General features: G+C 48.7%; 1 protein-coding gene across 2 annotated transcripts in view; it reads left to right on the plus strand.

Moving 5' to 3' along the window:
- Nucleotides 1-17316, plus strand: part of TCEA2 (transcription elongation factor A2) — a 132853-nt gene that overhangs the window by 86713 nt on the left and 28824 nt on the right. For both annotated transcript variants that reach the window (XM_063959204.1, XM_063959205.1), the window contains exon 9: nucleotides 1681-1752. In XM_063959204.1, the coding sequence (XP_063815274.1) occupies nucleotides 1681-1752 (72 nt within the window). The remainder of the gene's footprint in view (nucleotides 1-1680; nucleotides 1753-17316) is intronic.

A 17316-nucleotide genomic window follows, 5' to 3' on the forward strand; every position in this document is an offset into this window, starting at 1 on the left:
AAGACTTACCGCGGCTGCGTTTGACGGCATGGCGGTTGAACGCCGGATCCTGATGGAAAAGGGCATTCCGGTTGAAGTCATTCCTACGCTGATAAAAGCTAGGAAGGATGTGACAGCAAAACATTATCACCGCATATGGCGAAAATATGTTGCTTGGTGTGAGGCTATGAAGGCCCCAACAGAAGAATTTCAGCTGGGTCGATTTCTGCACTTCCTACAGTCAGGAGTGACTATGGGCCTAAAATTGGGATCCATTAAAGTCCAGATTTCGGCCCTGTCTATTTTCTTTCAAAAAGAACTGGCTTCACTGCCTGAAGTTCAGACGTTTGTTAAGGGAGTGCTGCATATTCAGCCCCCTTTTGTGCCCCCAGTGGCACCTTGGGATCTCAACGTTGTGTTGGATTTCCTAAAATCACTTTGGTTTGAGCCACTTCAGACCGTGGAGTTAAAATATCTCACGTAGAAAGTGGTCATGCTTTTGGCCTTGGCTTCGGCTAGGCGTGTGTCAGAATTGGCGGCTTTGTCATGTAAAAGCCCCTATCTGATCTTCCATATGGACAGGGCAGAATTGAGGACTCGTCCCCAATTTCTCCCTAAGGTGGTATCAGCGTTTCATTTGAACCAACCTATTGTGGTGCCTGCGGCTACTCGGGACTTGGAGGCTTCCAAGTTGCTGGACGTAGTCCGGGCCCTGAAAATCTATGTTTCCAGGACGGCTAGAGTCAAAAAAACTGACTCGCTGTTTATCCTGCATGCACCCAACAAGCTGGGTGCTCCTGCTTCTAAGCAGACTATTGCTCGCTGGATCTGTTGCACGATTCAACTTGCACATTCTGCGGCTGGACTGCCGCATCCTGAATCAGTCAAAGCCCATTCCACGAGGAAGGTGGGCTCTTCTTGGGCGGCTGCCCGAGGGGTCTCGGCTTTACAACTTTGCCGAGCTGCTACCTGGTCGGGATCAAACACGTTTCCAAAATTCTACAAGTTTGATACCCTGGCTGAGGAGGACCTTGAGTTTGCTCAATCGGTGCTGCAGAGTCATCCGCACTCTCCCGCCCGTTTGGGAGCTTTGGTATAATCCCCACGGTCCTTACGGAGTACCCAGCATCCACTAGGACGTCAGAGAAAATAAGAATTTACTCACCGGTAATTCTATTTCTCGTAGTCCGTAGTGGATGCTGGGAGCCCGTCCCAAGTGCGGATTGTCTGCAATACTTGTATATAGTTATTGCTTAACTAAAGGGTTATTGTTATGAGCCATCTGTTCAGTGAGGCTCAGTTGTTATTCATACTGTTAACTGGGTATAGTTATCACGAGTTGTACGGTGTGATTGGTGTGGCTGGTATGAGTCTTTCCCTGGATTCCAAATCCTTTCCTTGTAGTGTCAGCTCTTCCGGGCACAGTTTCGCTAACTGAGGTCTGGAGGAGGGGCATAGAGGGAGGAGCCAGTGCACACCAGATAGTACCTAATCTTTCTTTTAGAGTGCCCAGTCTCCTGCGGAGCCCGTCTATTCCCCATGGTCCTTACGGAGTACCCAGCATCCACTACGGACTACGAGAAATAAAATTACCGGTGAGTAAATTCTTATTTTTTTGTATGCTAAATTCACAAGCCGTGTTAACTATGACACACTGATATTGTACGCAGCTATCTTACACTATGTGTGGCTTTCATTTAGGTGCAGACTCGTAGTGCTGATGAGCCAATGACCACATTTGTTTTGTGCAATGAATGTGGCAATCGCTGGAAGGTAAGTAAAAAAGTTGTTATACTGGGGTGTAGCCATGATTTCTTACTTTAATTTTTAATAAACCAGATTGGTCTGCTGTGTTTTTGCAGAATTACACATTTCTCTGGCTGGGTCCACAGGATAACATTGGGATATTGTCGAGCGACAGCGAAAATGGCACCAACACGGTCACGAGCTTTCTGGCCTCCCAGGATGCATTGGGGCCTCCACTATATAGTCCCGCCCACTGACTCAGTCAGATCAGTTTTTTGCTTGGTGCGGCTGGAAGCCGCATGGTCACAGGGCTGCTGTGAGAGCAGCCTCAAGTTTTCATTACTTTATTTCTCTAACGTCCTAGTGGATGCTGGGGACTCCGTCAGGACCATGGGGAATAGCGGGCTCCGCAGGAGACAGGGCACATCTAAAAAAGCTTTTAGGTCACATGGTGTGTACTGGCTCCTCCCCCCATGACCCTCCTCCAAGCCTCAGTTAGGTTTTTGTGCCCGTCCGAGAAGGGTGCAATCTAGGTGGCTCTCTTAAAGAGCTGTTTAGAAAAGTTTTTTTTTTTTTAGGTTTCATTCAGTGATTCCTGCTGGCAACAGGATCACTGCAACGAGGGACTTAGGGGAGAGATCTCCAACTCACCTGCGTGCAGGATGGATTGGGATCTTAGGCTACTGGACACTGAGCTCCAGAGGGAGTCGGAACACAGGTCAGCCTGGGGTTCGTCCCGGAGCCGCGCCGCCGATCCCCCTTACAGACGCTGAAGAAGACGGCAGAACGGAGGTCCGGAAACAGGCGGCAGAAGACTTCACAGTCTTCATGAAGGTAGCGCACAGCACTGCAGCTGTGCGCCATTGTTGTCACACGGCTCACTGACCTAGTCACGGAGGGTGCAGGGCGCTGCTGGGGGCGCCCTGGGCAGCAATATAAGTACCTTATTGGCAAAATAAATACATCACATATAGCCATTAAGGCTATATGTATGTATTTTCTCTATCGTCCTAAGTGGATGCTGGGGTTCCTGAAAGGACCATGGGGAATAGCGGCTCCGCAGGAGACAGGGCACAAAAAAGTAAAGCTTTACTAGGTCAGGTGGTGTGCACTGGCTCCTCCCCCTATGACCCTCCTCCAGACTCCAGTTAGATTTTGTGCCCGAACGAGAAGGGTGCAATCTAGGTGGCTCTCCTAAAGAGCTGCTTAGAGAAAGTTTAGTTTAGGTTTTTTTCTTTACAGTGAGTCCTGCTGGCAACAGGATCACTGCAACGTGGGACTTAGGGGGAAAGTAGTAAACTCACCTGCATGCAGAGTGGATTTGCTGCTTGGCTACTGGACACCATTAGCTCCAGAGGGATCGAACACAGGCCCAGCCGTGGAGTCCGGTCCCGGAGCCGCGCCGCCGACCCCCTTGCAGATGCTGAAGCGTGAAGAGGTCCGGAAACCGGCGGCTGAAGACTCCTCAGTCTTCATAAGGTAGCGCACAGCACTGCAGCTGTGCGCCATTTTCCTCTCAGCACACTTCACTGGGCAGTCACTGAGGGTGCAGAGCGCTGGGGGGGGGCGCTCTGAGAGGCAAATATAAACCTTATACAAGGCTAAAAATACCTCACATATAGCCCATAGGGGCTATATGGAGATATTTAACCCCTGCCTGACTGGAAAAATAGCGGGAGAAGAACCCGCCGAAAAAGGGGCGGGGCCTATCTCCTCAGCACACGGCGCCATTTTCTGTCACAGCTCCGCTGGTCAGAACGGCTCCCAGGTCTCTCCCCTGCACTGCACTACAGAAACAGGGTAAAACAGAGAGGGGGGGCACATTAATGGCTATATATATATATATTAAAGCAGCTATAAGGGAGCACTTAATATAAGGATATCCCTTGTATATATAGCGCTTTGTGGTGTGTGCTGGCAGACTCTCCCTCTGTCTCCCCAAAAGGGCTAGTGGGTCCTGTCTTCATTAGAGCATTCCCTGTGAGTTTGCGGTGTGTGTCGGTACGTGGTGTCGACATGTATGAGGACGATATTGGTGTGGAGGCGGAGCAATTGCCAAATATGCAGATGTCACCCCCCAGGGGGTCGACACCAGAATGGATGCCTTTATTTGTGGAATTACGTGATGGTTTATCTTCCCTTAAACAGTCAGTTGAGGACATGAGGCGGCCGGACAATCAATTAATGCCTGTCCAGGCGCCTCAAACACCGTCAGGGGCTGTAAAACGCCCTTTGCCTCAGTCGGTCGACACAGACCCAGACACGGGCACTGATTCCAGTGACGACGGTAGAAATTCAAACGTATTTTCCAGTAGGGCCACACGTTATATGATTTTGGCAATGAAGGAGACGTTACATTTAGCTGATACTACAGATACCGTAAAACAGGGTATTATGTATGGTGTAAAAAAACTACAAACAGTTTTTCCTGAATCAGAAGAATTAAATGACGTGTGTGATGAAGCGTGGGTTGCTCCTGATAAAAAGTTGATAATTTCAAAAAAGTTATTGGCATTATACCCTTTCCCGCCAGAGGTTAGGGCGCGCTGGGAAACACCCCCTAAGGTGGACAAGGCGCTCACACGCTTATCCAAACAAGTGGCGTTACCCTCTCCTGAGACGGCCGCACTTAAGGATCCATCAGATAGAAAGATGGAAGTTATTCAAAAGAATATATACACACATGCAGGTGTTATACTACGACCAGCTATAGCAACTGCCTGGATGTGCAGTGCTGGAGTAGTTTGGTCAGAATCCCTGATTGAAAATATTGATACCCTAGATAGGGACAATGTTTTACTGTCGTTAGAACAAATAAAGGATGCATTTATCTATATGCGTGATGCACAGAGGGATATTTGCACACTGGCATCTCGGGTGAGTGCTATGTCCATTTCAGCCAGAAGAGCCTTATGGACACGACAGTGGACAGGCGATGCGGATTCAAAACGTCACATGGAGGTTTTGCCGTATAAAGGGGAGGAGTTATTTGGAGTTGGTCTATCAGACTTGGTGGCCACGGCTACTGCCGGGAAATCCACTTTTTTACCTCAAGTCACTCCCCAACAGAGAAAGGCACCGACCTTTCAACCGCAGCCTTTTCGCTCCTACAAAAATAAGAGAGCAAAGGGCTTGTCGTACCTGCCACGAGGCAGAGGAAGAGGGAAGAGACACCAACAGGCAGCTCCTTCCCAGGAACAGAAGCCCTCCCCGGCTCCTGCAAAAACCTCAGCATGACGCTGGGGCCTCTCAAGCGGACTCGGGGACAGTGGGGGGCCGTCTCAAAAATTACAGCGCGCAGTGGGCTCACTCGCAGGTAGACCCCTGGATCCTGCAGATAATATCTCAGGGGTACAGGTTGGAATTAGAGACGGATCCTCCTCATCGTTTCCTGAAGTCTGCCTTACCAACCGTCTCTTCCGAAAGGGAGAGGGTGTTGGAAGCCATTCACAAGCTGTACGCTCAGCAGGTGATAGTCAAAGTACCCCTATTACAACAAGGAAAGGGGTATTATTCCACTCTATTTGTGGTACCGAAGCCGGATGGCTCGGTAAGGCCTATTCTAAATCTGAAGTCCTTGAACCTCTACATAAAAAAGTTCAAGTTCAAGATGGAGTCACTCAGAGCAGTGATAGCGAACCTGGAAGAAGGGGACTTTATGGTATCCTTGGACATCAAGGATGCGTATCTACACGTTCCGATTTACCCCGCACACCAGGGGTACCTCAGGTTCATTGTTCAAAACTGTCACTATCAGTTTCAGACGCTGCCGTTCGGATTGTCCACGGCGCCTCGGGTCTTTACCAAGGTAATGGCCGAGATGATGATTCTTCTTCGAAGAAAAGGCGTATTAGTTATCCCATACTTGGACGATCTCCTAATAAGGGCAAGGTCCAGAGAACAGCTGGAGACAGCTTTAGCACTATCTCAAGAGGTGCTAAGACAACACGGGTGGATTCTGAATATTCCAAAATCCCATTTAATCCCGACAACTCGTCTGCTGTTCCTAGGAATGATTCTGGACACGGTTCAGAAAAAGGTTTTCCTTCCAGAGGAAAAAGCCAAGGAGTTATCCGATCTGGTCAGGAACCTCCTAAAACCAGGAAAAGTGTCAGTACATCAATGCACAAGAGTCCTGGGAAAAATGGTGGCTTCTTACGAAGCAATTCCATTCGGCAGATTCCATGCAAGAATATTCCAAAGGGATCTGTTGGACAAATGGTCAGGGTCGCATCTGCAGATGCACCTGCGAATAACCCTGTCACCAAAGACAAGGGTGTCACTTCTGTGGTGGTTGCAGAAGGCTCACCTATTAGAAGGCCGCAGATTCGGCATTCAGGATTGGATCCTGGTGACCACGGACGCCAGCCTGAGAGGCTGGGGAGCAGTCACACAAGGAAGAAACTTCCAGGGAGTATGGACGAGTCTGGAAAAGTCTCTTCACATAAACATTCTGGAACTAAGAGCAATCTACAATGCTCTAAGCCAGGCGGAACTTCTCCTGCAAGGAAAGCCGGTGTTGATTCAGTCGGACAACATCACGGCGGTCGCCCATGTAAACAGGCAGGGCGGCACAAGAAGCAGGAGTGCAATGGCAGAAGCTGCCAAGATTCTTCGCTGGGCGGAGAATCACGTGATAGCACTGTCAGCAGTGTTCATCCCGGGCGTGGACAACTGGGAAGCAGACTTCCTCAGCAGACACGATCTTCATCCGGGAGAGTGGGGTCTACATCCAGAAGTCTTCAACATGTTAATAGACCGTTGGGAAAGACCAATTGTAGACATGATGGCGTCTCGCCTCAACAAAAAACTGGACAAATATTGCGCCAGGTCAAGAGATCCACAGGCAATAGCTGTGGACGCACTGGTAACTCCTTGGGTGTACCAGTCAGTGTATGTGTTTCCTCCTCTGCCGCTCATACCAAAGGTATTGAAGATCATACGGCAAAGAAGAGTAAGAACAATACTAGTGGTTCCGGATTGGCCGAGAAGGACTTGGTATCCGGAACTTCAAGAGATGCTCACGGACGAACCGTGGCCTCTACCTCTGAGAAGGGACCTGCTACAGCAGGGTCCCTGTCTTTTTCAAGACTTACCGCGGCTGCGTTTGACGGCATGGCGGTTGAACGCCAGATCCTAAAAGGGAAAGGCATTCCAGAAGAAGTCATTCCTACCTTGATTAAGGCACGGAAGGAAGTCACCGTGAAACATTATCACCGCATTTGGCGAAAATATGTAGCGTGGTGCGAGGATCGGAGGGTTCCGACGGAGGAATTCCAACTGGGTCGTTTCCTACATTTCCTGCAATCAGGATTATCTATGGGTCTCAAATTGGGATCCATTAAGGTTCAAATTTCGGCCCTGTCAATATTCTTCCAAAAAGAATTGGCCTCTGTCCCTGAGGTCCAGACTTTTGTCAAGGGAGTACTGCATATACAGCCTCCTGTGGTGCCTCCGGTGGCACCGTGGGATCTAAATGTAGTTTTAGATTTCCTCAAATCCCATTGGTTTGAACCATTGAAAAAGGTGGATTTGAAATATCTCACATTGAAAGTGACTATGTTACTAGCCCTGGCCTCTGCCAGGAGAGTATCTGAATTGGCGGCTTTATCTTATAAAAGTCCTTATCTAATCTTCCATTCGGATAGGGCAGAACTGCGGACTCGTCCGCATTTTCTCCCTAAAGTGGTATCAGCATTTCATCTGAACCAACCTATTGTGGTGCCTGCGGCCACTAGCGACTTGGAGGACTCCAAGTTGTTGGACGTTGTCAGAGCCTTAAAAATATACATTGCAAGGACGGCTGGAGTCAGAAAATCTGACTCGCTGTTTATATTGTATGCACCCAACAAAGTTGGGCGCACCTGCTTCTAAGCAGTCGATTGCTCGTTGGATTTGTAACACAATTCAACTTGCACATTCTGTGGCAGGCCTGCCACAGCCTAAAACTGTAAAAGCCCACTCCACAAGGAAGGTGGGCTCATCTTGGGCGGCTGCCCGAGGGGTCTCGGCATTACAACTCTGCCGAGCAGCTACGTGGTCGGGGGAGAACACGTTTGTAAAATTTTACAAATTTGATACCCTGGCAAAGGAGGACCTGGAGTTCTCTCATTCGGTGCTGCAGAGTCATCCGCACTCTCCCGCCCGTTTGGGAGCTTTGGTATAATCCCCATGGTCCTTTCAGGAACCCCAGCATCCACTTAGGACGATAGAGAAAATAAGAATTTACTTACCGATAATTCTATTTCTCGGAGTCCGTAGTGGATGCTGGGCGCCCATCCCAAGTGCGGATTATCTGCAATACTTGTACATAGTTATTGTTAACTAATTCGGGTTATTGTTAAGGAGCCATCTTTAAGAGGCCCTTTCTGTTGTCATACTGTTAACTGGGTTTAGATCACAAGTTGTACGGTGTGATTGGTGTGGCTGGTATGAGTCTTACCCGGGATTCAAAATGCCTCCCTTATTGTGTATGCTCGTCCGGGCACAGTACCTAACTGGAGTCTGGAGGAGGGTCATAGGGGGAGGAGCCAGTGCACACCACCTGACCTAGTAAAGCTTTACTTTTTTGTGCCCTGTCTCCTGCGGAGCCGCTATTCCCCATGGTCCTTTCAGGAACCCCAGCATCCACTACGGACTCCGAGAAATAGAATTATCGGTAAGTAAATTCTTATTTTAACCCAGGCCAGTTCTTAAAAACCGGGAGAAAAAACCCGCCGAAAAGGGGGCGGAGCTTATTCTCCTCAGCACACAGCGCCATTTTCCCTCACAGAAAGGCTGAGGGGAAGGCTCCCATGCTCTCCCCTGCACTGCACTACAGAAACAGGGTTAAAACAGAGAGGGGGGGCACTGATTTGGCGATATAAACATATATTAAATGCTATAAGGGAGGAACACTTTTATAAAGGTTGTCCCTGTATAATTATAGCATTTTGGTGTGTGCTCGCAAACTCTCCCTCTGTCTCCCCAAAGGGCTAGTGGGTCCTGTCCTCTATCAGAGCATTCCCTGTGTGGGTGCTGTATGTCGGTACGTGTGTGTCGACATGTATGAGAAAAATGTTGGTGAGGAGGCGGAGCAAATTGCCTGTAATGGTGATGTCACTGTCTAGGGAGTCGACACCGGAATGGATGGCTTACTTGTGGAAGTACGTGATCATGTCAACACGCTGCGAGCCGGTTGACGACATGAGACGACCGGCAAACAAATTAGTACCTGTCCAGGCGTCTCTGACACCGTCAGGGGCTTGTAAAAACGCCCATTTACCTCACGGACACTGACTCCAGTGTCGACGGTGAAGAAACAAACGTATTTTCCTTTAGGGCCACACGTTACATGTTAAGGGCAATGAAGGAGGTGTTACATATTTCTGATACTACAAGTACCACAAATAAGGGTATTTTGTAGGGTGTGAATAAACTACTTGTAGTTTTGCCTGAATCAGATAAATTAAATGAAGTGTGTGATGATACGTGGGGTTCCTCCGATAGAAAGTTATGGGCGGTATACCCTTTCCCGCCAGAAGTAAGGGCGAGTTGGGAAACACACCTTAGGGTGGATAAGGCGCTCACACGCTTATAAAACAAGTGGCGTTACCGTCTCCAGATACGGCCGCCCTCAAGGAGCCAGCTGATAGGAAGCTGAAAAATAGCCTAAGAAGTATATACACACATACTGGTGTTATACTACGACCAGCAATCGCCTCAGACTGGATGTACAGCGCTGAGGGGGCTTGGTCGGATTTCCTGACTGAAAATTTTGATACCCTTGACAGGGACAAGATTTTATTGTCTATAGAGCATTTTAAGGATGCATTTCTATATATGCGTGATGCGCAGAGGGATATTTGCATTCTGGCATCAAGAGTAAATGTGATGTCCATATCTGCCAGACGAAGACACGACAGTGGTCAGGTGAGGCAGATTCCAGACGGCACATGGAAGTATTGCCGTATAAAGGGGCGGTCCATCGGACCTGGTGGCCATGGCAACAGCTGAAAAATCCACCTTTTGTTCCCCGAGTCACATCTCAGCAGAAAAGGACACAGTCTTTTCAGTCTCAGTCCTTTCGTCCCCATACGGGCAGGCGGGCAAAGGCCAGTCATATCTGCCCAGGGGTAGAGGAACGGGAAGAAGACTGCAGCAAGCAGCCCATTCCCAGGAACAGAAGCCCTTCACAGCTTCTGCCAAGTCCGCAGCATGACGCTGGGGCAGTACAAGCGGACTCAGGTGCGGTAGGGGGTCATCTCAAGAGTTTCAGCACGCAGTGGGCTCACTCGCAAGGGGACTCCTGGATCCTACATGTAGTATCCCAGGTGTACATTGGAAATTCGAGACGTCTCCTCCTCACAAGTTCCGGAAGTCTGTTTTACCAACGTCTACCTCCGACATGGAGGCAGTATTGGAAACAATTCACAGGCTGTATTCCCAGCAGGTGATAATCAAAGTACCCATCCTACAACAAGGGAGGGGGTATTATTCCACACTATATTGTGGTACTGAAGCCAAACGGCTCGGTGAGATCTGAAATATTTGAACACTTACATACAAGCGTTCAAATCAAGATGGAGTCACTCAGAGCAGTGATAGCGAACCAGGAAGAAGGGGACGAGATGGTGTCACTGGATATCAGGGACATTTACCTACATGTCCAAATTTGCCCTTCTCACCAAGGGTACTTCAGGTTCGTGGTACAGAACTGTCACTATCAGTTCAGACGCTGCCGTTTGGATTGTCCACGGCGCCCCGGGTCTTTACCAAGGTAATGGCCGAAATGATGATTCTTCTTAAAAGAAACTTGGACGCTTTCCTGATAAGGGCAAGGTCCAGAGAACAGTTGGAGGTCGGAGTAGCACTATCTTTAATAGTTCTACGACAGCACGAGTGGATTCTAAATATTCCAAAATCGTAGCTTTTCCGAGGACACGTCTACTGTTCCTAGGGATGATTCTGGACACAGTCCAGAAAAAGGTGTTTCTCCCAGAGGAGAAAGCCAGGGAGTTATCCGAGCTAATCGGGATCCTCCTAAAAACAGGAAAAGTGTCAATGCATCATTGCACAAGAGTCCTGGTAAAAATGGTGGCTTATTACGAAGCAATTCCATTCGGCAGATTTCACGCAAGAACTCTTCAGTGGGATCTGCTGGACAAATGGTCCGGATCGCATCTTCAGATGCATCAGCGGATAACCCTATATCCAAGGACAAGGGTGTCTCTCCTGTGGTGATTACAGAGTGCTCATCTTCTAGAGGGCCACAGATTCAGCATTCAGGAGTGGATGCTGGTGACCACGGAGGCCAGCCTGAGAGGCTGGGGAGCAGTCACACAGGGAAAAAATTTCCAGGAAAGTGTGATCAAGTCTGGAGAATTCTCTCCACATAGATGGAGCTAAGAGCAAAATTATAAGGCTCTAAACTTAGCAAGACCTCTGCTTCAAGGTCAGCCGGTATTGATCCAGTGGGATAACATCACGGCAGTCGCCCACGTAAACAGAAAGGACGACACAAGAAGCTGGAGGGCAGTGAAAAAACTGCAAGGATTTTTCGCTAGGCGGAAAATCATGTGATAGCACTGTCAGCAGTGTTCTCTCCGGGAGTGGACGACTGGGAAGCAGACTTCCTCAGCAGGCATGACCTCCACCTGGGAGAGTGGGAACTTCATAGGGAAGTTTTTCCGCATGATTGTGAGCCATTGGCAAAGACCAAAGGTGGAAATGATGGCGTCCCGCCCGAACAAAAAACGGGACAGGTATTGCGCCAGGTCATGAGACCTTCAGGCGATAGCTGTGGATGTCCTAGTAACACCGTGGGTGTAACAGTCGGTGTATGTGTTCCCTCCTCTGCTTCTCATAACCAAGGTATTGAGAATTATAAGACATAGAGGAGTATGAACTATACTCGTGACTCCGGATTGGCCAAGAGGGACTTGGTACCCGGAACTTCAAGAGATGCTCACAGAGGACTAAGGGCCTGGGGAGCTAAGAAGGGACTTGCTTCAGCAGGTACCATGTCTATTCCAAGACTTACCGCGGCTGCGTTTGACGGCATGGCGGTTGAATGCCGGATCCTGAAGGAAAAAGGCATTCCATAAGAGGTCATACCTACCCTGGTCAAAGCCAGGAAGGAGGTGACCGCACAACGTCATCACCACATGTGGTGAAAATATGTTGCGTGGGTGAGGCCAGGAAGGCCCCACGAAGAAAATTCAACTAGGTCGAATTCTACACTTCCTGAAAACAGGAGTGTTTTGAGCCTAAAATTGGGGTTCTTTAAGGTTTTAAGTTTCGGCCCTGTAGAATTTCTTCCGAAAAGAATTGACTTCAGTTCCTGAAGTCCAGATTGTCAAGGGAGTATTGCATATACACCCCTTTTTGTGCCTCTAGTGGCACCGTGGGATCTCAACATAGTGTTGGGATTCCTTAAAATCATATTGGTTTGAACCGCTCAAATCTGTGGATTTGAAATATATCACATGGAAAGTGAACAAGCTGTTGACCAATATCTCACATGGACAGTGACCATGCTGTTGGTCCTGGCCTCGGCCAGGCGATTGTCAGAATGGGCGGCTTTGTCTTACAAAAGCCCATATTTAAATTTCCATTCGGACAGGGCAGAACTGGGACTCGTCTCCAGTTTTCTTCCTAAGGGGGTGTCAGGTTTTTCACCTGAAACAACCTATTATGGTGCCTGCGGCTTCTAGGGACTTGGAGGACTCCAGGTTAATAGACGTTGTCAGGACCCTAAAAATATATATATATATATATATATATATATATATATATATATATATATATATATATATATATATATATATAGTTTAGGACGGCTGGAGTCAGAAAGTCTGACTTGCTGTTTATATTGTATGCACCCAACAAGATGGGTGCTCCTGCGTCTAAACAGACGATTGCACGTTGGATCTGTAGCACAATCCAACTTGCACATTCTGTGGCAGGCGTGCCACAGCCTAAATCTGTAAAGGCCCACTCCACTAGGAAAGTGGGCGCATCTTGGGCGGCTGCCCGAGGGGTCTCGGCATTACAACTTTGCCGAGCAGCTACGTGGTCAGGGGAGAACACGTTTGTAAAATTTTACAAATTTGATACTCTGGCTAAGGAGGACCTGGAGTTCTCTCATTCGGTGCTGCAGAGTCATCCGCACTCTCCCGCCCGTTTGGGAGCTTTGGTATAATCCCCATGGTCCTGACGGAGTCCCCAGCATCCACTAGGACGTTAGAGAAAATAAGAATTTACTTACCGATAATTCTATTTCTCGTAGTCCGTAGTGGATGCTGGGCGCCCATCCCAAGTGCGGATTGTCTGCAATGCTTGTACATAGTTATTGTTACAAAAATCGGGTTATTCTTGTTGTGAGCCATCTTTCAGAGGCTACTTCGTTTTGTTATCATACTGTTAACTGGGTTCAGATCACAAGTGGTACGGTGTGATTGGTGTGGCTGGTATGAGTCTTACCCGGGATTCAAGATCCTTCCTTATTGTGTACGCTCGTCCGGGCACAGTACCTAACTGAGGCTTGGAGGAGGGTCATGGGGGGAGGAGCCAGTACACACCATGTGACCTAAAAGCTTTTTTAGATGTGCCCTGTCTCCTGCGGAGCCCGCTATTCCCCATGGTCCTGACGGAGTCCCCAGCATCCACTACGGACTACGAGAAATAGAATTATCGGTAAGTAAATTCTTATTTTTTATAGACTTACTATAATGTTTTTTAGAGCGACTTCTCTTAACAGCGTCTTAAACGCATATTAGAAAGAGTCGCTCCAACAACTCCCCACCGGGTCGCAACAACGCTTACCTCCGCGGTACAGTGCTGTCTCGACGGGCGTCTGTGTCGGATGTTCTAGCAGGTCCAGCAGACGTAACCAGGCTGTGGCTGGAGCATGGGGAGATGGTGAGTCTATGGACTTCCTCTTACTAGAGGGGTCAGGACACAGCTACACTGATTTGGTGGAGACTACAAACAGTGTGTTGATGCGCCGAACATCTCGAGTGTGACAGCGCTACGCTCCAGGGATCATAGGCGCCAGGACTAGGTAAAGGCCGCGATCCTGGGAGTTTAAGTCAACATGGGGTTTCAGACGCTCTCCTGGCCGTCCCTCCTCCGAGTTTATGGCCAGTTCCCGCGTGTCTCTCGTTTCATGAACTGAATGACCTCACTTCCGGCTCAGACGCTACCACGAGGGTACTCGGTCGCAGCTTAGACGCTGCGGTTGTGTACACTGGAGATAAAACCCGCCAGACCGAGTCGCAGGCCTTAGCGTCTGCATACACGTGGAAGTCGCTTATCGTCCGTGTCCGTTGGTGAGCGTCTGTGTCCGTTATCAGTTACCAAGAGCGGCAGTGTACACCAGTAGCGTCTGAATCCACTCAGCGTCTTACGAGCGTATTTGCTTGGATATGGAAGTGTGGTGAGTCTCCCTGTATCCCGCTCTCTGGAGGCAGGGTATACAGTACTAAAAATTCCTTCTACTTTTTAGTATGCATTGTTAATTTTTAGTACCTATTGCATATGAGACCTGTATATTACTGTGTTTTCTGCATGTTATGTTGAAAAAGAGCCAGTTAAATCATGAGGTTGTATTCTCATATGACAATGTCTAATGCTTTAACATGTGACTGCCTGCTAGTATGTGTGCTGACTTTTCTGTGTAATGTCAGTCCTGTTCTGACCCTCAAATCAGGTGCACTGTGGTCAGATTGATCTCACCTCTATATACTGACATATAGGGTGTTCTTCAGTCACAAATTGTGTAGTCGATAACAGGTTAATACCATGTCTGTGAGCGGCAAAAGTGATGAGAATTTATCAAGCACTGCTATAGCCCTAACATGCTTATCTTGTAAGTCAGGGGTAATTGATATGAATCAATTGGTCACTTATGAGGGTTTGTGTGCGAACTGTTTCGCTTTTCAGCGAAGTAAAAAACAGGAGGTAGTTCAACCACCAACAGAGCCACCATGGAATATGTTCACAAAGACTCTGTCTTCAATAGCGGACAGGTTAGCTCGGTAGCACCACCTCAAGGGTTAGGTTACACTATGAACCCATACATGCAGCTCCCTTCCTATGGTTTGGTTCCAGTAGCCTCTACAAGCAACCAAGGGGCAGGTAAGACTAAGACAGATACGTCTGTGTGGCAGACTACACAAGATGATACATCGGATGATGATGAGGAAACAGTAGATTCAACTCCGTATGATGATCAGTCGCAGAGCTTTAGTTCAGAAGATGTAGCTGAACTCATTAATGCCGTGAAGGCTGTGCTTTCTTTGGAAGAGCCAGCCAAGACAGCGTTAAAAGCAAAAGCACCTGTATTTCTCTAACGTCCTAGTGGATGCTGGGAACTCCGAAAGGACCATGGGGATTAGCGGGCTCCGAAGGAGGCTGGGCACTCTAGAAAGATTTAGGACTACCTGGTGTGCACTGGCTCCTCCCACTATGACCCTCCTCCAAGCCTCAGTTAGATTTTGTGCCCAGCCGAGGTTGGATGCACACTAGGGGCTCTCCTGAGCTCTTAGAAGAAAGATAGTCTTAGGTTTATTATTTTCAGTGAGACCTGCTGGCAACAGGCTCACTGCAGCGAGGGACTAAGGGGAGAAGAAGCGAACTCGCCTGCTTGCAGCCGGATTGGGCTTCTTAGGCTACTGGACACCATTAGCTCCAGAGGGATCGACCGCAGGCCCAGCCTTGATGTTCGGTCCCGGAGCCGCGCCGCCGTCCCCCTTACAGAGCCAGAAGCAAGAAGATGGTCCGGAAAATCGGCGGCATGAAGACATCAGTCTTCACCAAGGTAGCGCACAGCACTGCAGCTGTGCGCCATTGCTCCTCTCACACTTCACACTCCGGTCACTGAGGGTGCAGGGCGCTGGGGGGGAGCGCCCTGAGGCAGCAATAAAAACACCTTGGCTGGCAAAAATACCTCAATATATAGCCCCAGGGGCTATATATGAGGTAAATACCCCTGCCAGATTCCATAAAAAAGCGGGAGAATAGGCCGCGGAAAAGGGGCGGAGCTATCTCCCTCAGCACACTGGGCGCCATTTTTCCCTCACAGTTCCGCTGGAAGGAAGCTCCCTGGCTCTCCCCTGCAGACTACTCTACAGAAAAGGGTAAAAAAGAGAGAGGGGGGGCATTTAATTTGGCGCAGTATATAGTTTATATTAAAAAGCAACTATAAGGGACATAACTCAGTTAGTCCCTGCCTTATATAGCGCTCTGGTGTGTGCTGGCATACTCTCACTCTGTCCCCCCAAAGGGCTTTTGTGGGTCCTGTCCTCTATATTGAGCATTCCCTGTGTGTGTGGAGTGTGTCGGTACGGCTGTGTCGACATGTTTGATGAGGATAATGAGGTGGAGGCGGAGCAGATGCCTTTAGAAGGGATGTCACCCCCTGGGGGGCAGACACCTGAGTGGATGTGCTTATGGAAGGAAATGAGTGCACGTATAGACTCATTACATAAGAAATTTGACGACATGCCGACTGCGGGACAGCCGAGTTCTCAGCTCGTGCCTGTCCAGGTGTCTCAAAAGTCTTCAGAGGCTCTGAAACGCCCGCTATCTCAGATGGCACAAGTAGATGTCGACACGGATACTGACACCAGTGTCGACGACGAGGAGTCAAATTTAATGCCCATTAAGGCCATTCACTGCATGATTGAGGCAATGAAAGAGGTGTTAAATATCTCTGATTTACATCCAGGTACCACAAAAAAGGGTATTATGTTTGGGGAGAAAAAACTACCTGTAGTTTTTCCCCCGTCAGATGAATTAAATGAAGTGTGTGAAGAAGCGTGGGCTTCCCCTGATAAGAAATTGGTAATTCCTAAGAAGGTACTAATGGCGTTCCCTTTCCCGCCAGAGGATAGGTTACGTTGGGAAACACCTCCTAGAGTGGATAAAGCGCTCACACGTTTGTCTAAAAAGGTGGCACTACCGTCTCAGGATACGGCCGCCCTTAAGGAACCTGCTGATAGAAAGCAGGAGGCGATCCTGAAGTCTGTATATACACACTCAGGCATTATACTTAGACCAGCTATTGCATCAGCATGGATGTGCAGTGCTGCCGCTGCGTGGTCGGATAAACTGTCAGAAAATATTGACACACTAGACAGAGACACGATTCTGCTAACAATTGACCATATCAAAGACTCAGTCTTATATATGAGAGATGCACAGAGGGAAGTCTGCCGGCTGGCATCTAAAATAAGTGCATTGTCCATCTCTGCTAGGAGATGCTTATGGACTCGCCAGTGGACTGGAGATGCAGATTCCAAAAGGCACATGGAAGTTTTGCCTTATAAGGGGGAGGAATTATTTGGGGATGGTCTCTCCGACCTAGTTTCCACAGCAACGTCTGGGAAGTCAGCATTTTTACCCCATGTCCCCTCACAGCCTAAGAAGGCGCCATTTTATCAGGTTCAGTCCTTTCGGACCCAGAAAAACAAGCGGGGAAAAGGAGGGTCTTTTCTCTCTAGAGGCAGAGGTAGGGGAAAAAGGCTGCAACAAACAGCAGGTTCCCAGGAGCAAAAGTCCTCCCCCGCTTCCTCTTCCAAGTCCGCCGCATGACGGTGGGGCTCCACA

The sequence above is a fragment of the Pseudophryne corroboree genome, chromosome 3 (assembly GCF_028390025.1).
Source record: "Pseudophryne corroboree isolate aPseCor3 chromosome 3, aPseCor3.hap2, whole genome shotgun sequence".
Taxonomy (NCBI): Eukaryota; Metazoa; Chordata; class Amphibia; order Anura; family Myobatrachidae; genus Pseudophryne; species Pseudophryne corroboree.